Source organism: Lipotes vexillifer, unplaced genomic scaffold, assembly GCF_000442215.2.
Source record: "Lipotes vexillifer unplaced genomic scaffold, Lipotes_vexillifer_v1.1 scaffold1230, whole genome shotgun sequence".
In the NCBI taxonomy this organism is placed as follows: domain Eukaryota; kingdom Metazoa; phylum Chordata; class Mammalia; order Artiodactyla; family Lipotidae; genus Lipotes; species Lipotes vexillifer.
This window is the reverse complement of record NW_006781442.1, coordinates 556,534-564,606: the sequence shown is the minus strand read 5'-3', so window position 1 is coordinate 564,606 and position 8,073 is coordinate 556,534. Positions and strand designations below refer to the sequence as shown.

The following is an 8,073-nucleotide window of genomic DNA, read 5'->3' as shown; positions in this document are numbered from 1 at the left end:
GCAAAAAAAAAAAAAAAAAAAAAAGAAAGCCACAAGAGTCAAAGGAACAAAGGCTTAAGTAAAGATAACCAACTGCATTGGCCCCTCTTCTCTTTTCATAACTACTCCAAAACAAATGCCAGTTCAACAGGCAATTTGCAGACGACAATCTTGAGAAAGTGAAACTTACAAATAACTACATACTAACTCTGAAGCTATGACTAGCCAAATTTTATCTGCACACCCAAGAGAAATAAATTGAAAGGTGACTTAAAACTCATGCTCCACCACTGACATAGACTATTATTATGAGCTATAGTGTGTACTGTGAAAAACATTATAAATCTACATTATTATTTATAGTTGCCGTGCTGAAATCCTACAAGCTGGAAAAACTATTTGAAAGGGCATTTACCCATCGTACAACCCTTTGACAATATGTGTCACCACGAATAGCCTAGACCCAAGACAAACCTTTTAACGCTACAATCATTGAAAATTAAAACCCATTTTAAAAACATCCGAAAATCAAAGTTATCTTCATATAACATTTCTGGGTAAAGTCTCACTACAGTTTAGTCATAACACATCTCAAGCTAACAGCTTCGCAGTCTAATCTGTTCATGTACATATGGGCTAACTAATACCCCTGACAGCTAGACCCTGCCAATATTTGAAACTTATTCTATCACTCTGGCAGATCCTATAAAACAATAACCAGGCAAATTTAATGACAGAATTATTATTGACTCATTAAAATATAACATCTTTTACTTATACCAATCAGAGTTAACTCCATTCATATACTGTTTATAAGATCTTCATGGATTCAAACAAGCCCTTAATAACTGGCCAAATCAACACTTCGATGGCCTATGCATTAACTTTAGTCTTCATCTATGTCAGTCATTTTATGAATGTATGATAAACTTAAATAGTCTTATATGATAATGCAATAGCTTTTCTCTTTTGTATAACACTGTGGGCTCCTTCAAGGATAGGAATTTTTCCTTAGTCATGATCATAAGAACCGTACTGAGTGCTCTATCCAGATACCATATATTTGTTATCTTCATTCCTCTAAATAATTCTATGACGTAGACCTTATGATCTTATAGGCAAGGAAACAGATTCTAAAGTTTACATGTGCTCAAAGCCAATGTGATAGTCTCAATTATTTTTTGCTAGCATTTATTCTAGTTCCCTTCTCATGTGGACGGAGTGACTTGATAATACAGTTTATCAACCTCAGCACTACTGACATCTGGAGCAGGATAATTCCTGGTTGCTGTCCTATACACTGTAGGATGGTTAGAAGCAGCCCTGGCATCTACCCACTAGAGGCCACTAGTACTCCCGCCAAGTTTTGACAACCAAAAATAGCTCTAGAAATTGCCAAATGCCCCAGATGGGCAAAATCATCCAGTTGACAATCACTGAGCTAATGGAATGTTAGCTGATGGAAGAAGGGTAGAGGTCTTACATGTGTTTAAGCAATTTGGCTTGGCTTGGCTCTGACACTCCAGTGACCCGCCATGAAAAGAGCTTGCTCCAAGTAGCTGCTGCCCCTTTGGGCTGAGCCCAGCAGAAACATAAAGGTAATCTAAACCCACCCAGAGCCGGCCTAGACCAACCTCAGCTAAGCCCAATCAGCAGAACTGCAGCCAACATACAGTGTAGACTAAATAAAGAGCACAGAAATCAATGCTTGTTATTTTATGCCACTGAGTTTTAGGACAGCTTACATGGAGCACTGCTGTGGCGACTGTTGACAAAATACAGCCAGGAAGGCACTAAGCCAGGATTCAAAACCTAGGCCTGAATGGCTCAAAAACCCACTATTACCTCAACTATGTCAAAGAGTTTTCTCTACTAAATTAATATCCCCACCTCCAGGACGTGCTTAGTACACAGTAGAGATGCAATAAAAGTCTGCTTTATTAATAAGTATAAATATTAATAAATGTGTAAAATTTTTAATACATCTTCAACAAGCTACTCATATTACCTTCTCAATCCCATACCATTAAGCCACTGATTCAAAAACATTGCGAAGGACACTATACGGCACTATCTAATTTCTCAAACACGTGATCTAAGACTTTCTTTTCTAATCAGTCCCAGAGCTATACATAGCCAACTCCAAAACAATACTTCCAAATTAACACTTACTTTTATAAATAAGTTGCTACGTGCAAACTCAAAAGGCAACATATTTTTTTTAAATTTCAGCAATATTTGAAAGAGTGAGGCTTTCATACAGATATACACAACAAATATTTATTATACATCTACTGTTTACTAGATGTTATCCTAGGCAGTGAGAATACAAAAAAGGGAAAAATCCCCACTGTCATGGGGCTTACATTCTGGTAATAGTTACACAGCATAATGGCATTTTCCAAGTGCTTTACATGTATTAACTCACTTATAACCCCTCATAAGCCTGTGAGAGACTATCTCCATTACAGAGATGAGGAAACTAAGGACCGGACTTGCCCAAAGTCACAATACAAGCAGCAGAGCCAGCCAGGAGTCTGAGTCCCTACTTTTGACCACTGTGCTACACTGCCCCTTTGAAGCTTTAGTAAAGCATTTTTGAGTCAAATAGGATGAATTCACTCACAAAATCGAGCCTACATACAAAAGGGGGAGGTGAGAGAGAAGCATGCGTAATGATCTCTAAGACGTATTAAGAAAAACAGGAGTAATAAAAATGCATATTTGTTTCATCGTGGCCAATATCTAACTCATAATTCTGAAATAAAATATTTTCCATACTGCCAAAATCAGACACACAACACATGCCCTTGTTTTATTTTGTTCAACATTATTTAATTTTTTTTTAAAGATGAGATACAGTTCCTAGTACAGACTACAAAACAGTTACTACTCATTTGGTATGTACTGATAACCTCAAAGAAAAACTATATGCAGATCCCAATTTTGCCAAATTCTTTTAACAGAAATTTAAAACCAAGGTATTATGGCTTTATACCTGTTTCTCTCCTATGAATAACTAAATTTCTCATTTAAAAGCTTTGATAAAATAGACACTTTTGGGTGCCAAGAATCATCCACAACTCATATACCCACCTGCCTATTTGACATGCCCACATCTGGATGTCTGACTTCAAACTCAACACCTCTAAATCAGAACCTAAGCCCCACCCCCAAACCTGCTCTTCCCTCAGTCTTTCATAGCTCAAGAACTGGTGATTCTGTTACTCCAATCAATAGAAACCTCTAAGCTATTCCTAATTTTCCCTCACACCCCATTATCCAATCTACCAGCAAATTCTGTTGGCTCCAAGTCATCAATTAGGAAGGATCCAAGCATTTCTAAGTCCGCTTGTTCAAGTTCCTCCTCTGCCCCCTAGCTGGTCTCCCTGTTGTCACCATCACCCACAGCCTTTCTCCACACAGAAGCCAGAATGAATCTATTAAAACCCAACTGAGCCAAAGCACTCCCTGGCTTTCCATTTCACTCAGTAGTATCGGAAATCCCTACCGGGACCCACAGTCCCTTGAGGATAGGGCCCCTCTGCTAACTTTCTAACCTCGCATCTTACTACACTTCCCAAGCATGCTCATGCCTCAGAATCACTGCACTGCTGACCACTCTGCCTGGAATGTTCCTCCCCCCGACGATTTCATGCCTTCCTCCCCATCACTCCATTCATGTCTCTGGCATTCCCTTCATCTTATAAGAGATTCCTTGACTATAAACACATAGCTACTGTTTATTTGCTTACTCCACTTTTTTTTCCACAGCACTGACTGAACCTAAAGAAAATATTCATTTGTTTATTGTCTGTCTCTGCTACTGCAATGCCTGCTCCATAAGAGCATAGACATTCAGTTCACCACCCCCACCTGCCTTCTGAAACAATGCCTGGTAAAAGGACCCTACGTGATTACCTGTTAGCCCAGCTTATGATGACAACGTAAACAAACGAGAGCAGTCCTTCTCAAACTTTAGCATGCATCAATATCATCTACAGGGCTTGGAAGGCAGACTGCTGGGCTTTAGCCCCAAAGCTGCTGACTCATCTAGTCTGAGGTGGGGCTTGAACATTTACAAGTTCCTAGGAGGTGTGGATACTGTAGTCCTGGGACCACATTTTGACAACCACTGAACTAGACACTGTTTCGCTCCAACACACGTGTCAACAACTGTAGTTGACCATGACAGTGAATCTCAACTGGTGGGAAAAGGACAAGAATAGAGTAAAAAGGTGCCTCCCCCTGGACCCACAATATAAAATACATCTCTTCTGACTTAGAGGATTATACAGAACATGTGTCTTTTAAGTAATGCAATATAAACATCATTCCCTGAATAGCATTTTTTTTAAAGAACGGGGACCAGGCAGATTAAGGTTATATTCTCTAACACAATCTCATGCTCTTACCTATTCTATGTTAATGGCTTGTGCTGAATCCTTATCCTTTAGAGTTCAAACAAGCAGATGAGAAGGCTCATATCTTTTAGGAGATATGAAACACCAAAAAGTAGTAGACTCCAATTGGGACAGCTGCCCAAATCACAATTTACCACACCAAGGAATCATCCAATACCCAGAATAGGTCCAGGGTGGTCACGTCTAGGTTATGTCAGTTAACCCCAGGCCTTACTCGTGGCAGACTGGTCCAAAATGCATTCTCTCTCCGAAGAATCTGAAGTTTGAAGATAAAATCTGAGAGGCACTGATGCCAAATTATGTTAAGAGCAAGGCTCTCAACAGGGAAGGTCTAAACTCCCACTGCTGAGATTCTCAGAACTGCCCTGGTTCCTGTCTTACATGAAAGCTTTGTTCTCCAGCTATTCCTTTAACCCTCTGTACCACACCCAATTATCTTCCAACAAACTCTTTCTTTGCCTATGTTATCCAGAACTGTTTACATATTTGCAACCAAAAATACTTACTAAAAAAAAGAGTAAATGTATTAGCTTGTAAGAAAACTATATCAGAAACGCATCTTATGATATAGCAACACTTTTTCCCCATTAACTCAACTTATGACATTTACTTCCCGTCTCCAAACTATAATACTATCCATACAATCAATGCAACTTAGAGTACACATCACATTTTTGACCTTACAATACCAACCCCTTCTTGTATTTCCTTTCAGAAAAGTCCTCTGAAACACAGCAAAAAGCCATCAATTTGCCTTTATACATTCAGTAGGTACTGGATACCTATTATGTGCCAATATTATGTGCACTGGGAATATAGCAGTAAATAACAAAAACAGGTTCTTGTTTTAAGTACCTTATATTGTGCTGCGGAGAGATAAGAAAATAAACAAATAAAAAAGAAAAATACCAAATAATAAGTGCTGTTGCAGAGAAATAAAGAGACTTAAGTGAAATAATGAGTAACCAGATTGCTTTTAGATAAAATGGTCAGGAGTCCTCTCTGAAGTGACACTTAAGCTAAAAACTTAATGACAAGAAGAAGCCAGCCGGTTAAGATCAATGCACAGCAAACATAAAGGTACCTGGGCTGGGAACAGACTTAACTTATTCTTAACAGCCAATTTAACTGCAATATGTTGAGGAAGAGGGAAAATCATTTAAGATGAGGTCAGAAATAAAAAGGACCATATCATGTAGGGCTTTGTAACAAAAGGCAAAGAGTTGGAGCCTTTTATAAATTAACTGTATAGTATAAGGAGGCTATCTGCAAAAAGATACGCGGAGAATAGCTGAACAGGGAACTAAGATGAAAAAAATATTATAAATAGTGGTTATGATAAAAATTTTAGCACTGCAAGGAACCTTAGCTGTCATAAAGTCTAGCCTCTCATTTTACTGAAAGGATGACACAGCTTCGCTGAGGTCAGATCAAAGACAAGCACAAAGTAGTACTTGGTGCTCTCTGACATTCAGGCCAAAGCTCTTTCCATAATTCCTGCCTCAATTTGAAATCCAGAACCAAGTCTTTACTTGGTTCTAGACTTCCAAAGTGACACAGCAGCATTCAAATAAAAACATATTTTTAAAAAAAATTTTTTATTAAATTATCCACACCAAGTATTCATGCCTCTAGTCCCTCACACGAAATTTTTTTGAAAAGCAGCTGACAATGCTTAAGTATTTACCATCAGATATATCTCTTCCCAAAGTATGTGAAGCAGGAAAAAAATATTGAATATAAACAAAATATACTTACATCTGGGTATTCTTTTACAGGCACATAAAGTTTCTCTTGTAACTGAACAATAGGTCCCACAGCATCAGGCAATTCTGCACTCCTTTTCTCTGTACTGCCATTTAATGTGTCATTGTACATGTCTTTCCGTACTCTGCTAATTTCTGTTAAAAGTAAAAATTTTAAATGTGTTAGACAAAAAAATATTCTTACTAGCCCAGGAAAAAAAAAAAAAAGAGGGTAGGGGAGGATTTCATTGATAAAGTGTTAAAACTCAAAGAAGAGCTGTTGACCTAGTCTGTCATTCTCTGGATTAAGCCTACATTTAACAGAACTACAGTCTTAATTAATTTCTACCAGAAATCAAATTTATACCAAATAATATATTTTATTAAAAATAACTTCATTGGAAGCACGGAGTCTTAACCACTAGACTGCCAGGGAAGTCCCCAAAATAACTTCAGAGCCCAAGCTTTTATTCACTATGTTACAGACCAGTTATTTTACCTAATTTCTCCATACCTAAAAAAACCCAGTCATTCCAAATGATAGCTTCAGCCAAATAACTATCCTAAGAATGCCTATGAGACAAAACTAATACCAAGGTTTCCTTTATTCTTCAGAACTAACCTATCTGAATGAGATTTAAACCAGACCACTTCCTTAGATATTTTAGGTATCTTTGGAATATCCAGAGATGTCCAATAGATACACAAAATTTAAGTTCAGCAGAAGTCTGAGTCTGATACCCAAATGTATAGGTTAAAGCTATAGAAACAGAAGAGATGTCTTAGAGGGGGTATAGGGAGAAGGAAGAACTGAATGACCCTATAGGAAAAGCACCATTTAAAGGGATGAGGAAAAGAAGATCCAAACCAAGAAGAAATGGAGGTAGACAGGAGAACCAGGGAAGAGAAGCATCAAAGAAGCTAAAAACGACAGATTCAAGGACAGGGTGATCAACAGTGTCAAATACCACAAAAGTACTGTAAGGTAAAGAGCAAAAGAGGGTACCTAGGATGTGACCACTAAGCCATTGGTGATCCAGAAGTTTTGAGGAAAAGATGGCATGGAGATCAAACTATGAGTTAATGAATGAGATAAAAGAAAGAAAGCAGAGATACCTAAAGTCAATGACCTTTTAAAACAATTATTATGACAGTTCCCAGGTATGAATATCACTTCTAAAAACAATATGAGAAATCTATCTTAATGGATCAAGTCCTATATACAAAGATATCAATTAATTCTTCAAGAGTTCTTTATTAAGCTTCCACAATGTGCTAGAGGATAGGCCCTTGCCCAAAGGAATACACTGTCTAATAAGGGTTGTCATTATTAATTTAGCTGAATGCATCTGTAACCGTCTCTCCATGTTATGGATTACGTCCTCCTTGGGGAAAAAGCTTGTGTCCATTAGTATTTAAAAACAAAATTCCGGGTTTCCATGGTGGCGGAGTGGCTAAGAATCCGCCTGCCAATGCAGGAGACACGGATTCGATCCCTGGTCCTGGAAGATCCCACATGCCGTGGAGCAACTAAGCCCGTGTGCCACAACTACTGAGCCTGCACTCTAGAGCCCATGAGCCACAAGTACTGAGCCCACGTGCCAGAACTACTAAAGCCCGTGCACCTAGAGCCCGTGGTCCACAACCAGAGAAGCCACCGCAATAAGAAGTCTGTGAACCACAACGAAGAGTAGTCCTCGCTGGCCGCAACTACAGAAAAGCCTGCGTGCAGCAACGAAGACCCACTGCAGCCCAAAAATGAATGAATGAATTAATTTTAAAAATAAACAAATAATAAAATTCCAAAAGATTTAATTATAAATAAGAAAATTCAGGTTAAAGAATATATAAATATACAAAAAACAGAAATTTCATATGGAAGAAAAGATACATTTACCACTTAAGTTGTATTTGTATGCCTTCCA

General features: G+C 38.2%; 1 protein-coding gene across 5 annotated transcripts in view; it reads right to left on the bottom strand.

Moving 5' to 3' along the window:
- Nucleotides 1-8,073, bottom strand: part of QKI (QKI, KH domain containing RNA binding) — a 135,591-nt gene that overhangs the window by 93,160 nt on the left and 34,358 nt on the right. For all 5 annotated transcript variants that reach the window (XM_007454746.1, XM_007454748.1, XM_007454749.1 and 2 more), the window contains exon 2: nucleotides 6,162-6,304. In XM_007454746.1, the coding sequence (XP_007454808.1) occupies nucleotides 6,162-6,304 (143 nt within the window). The remainder of the gene's footprint in view (nucleotides 1-6,161; nucleotides 6,305-8,073) is intronic.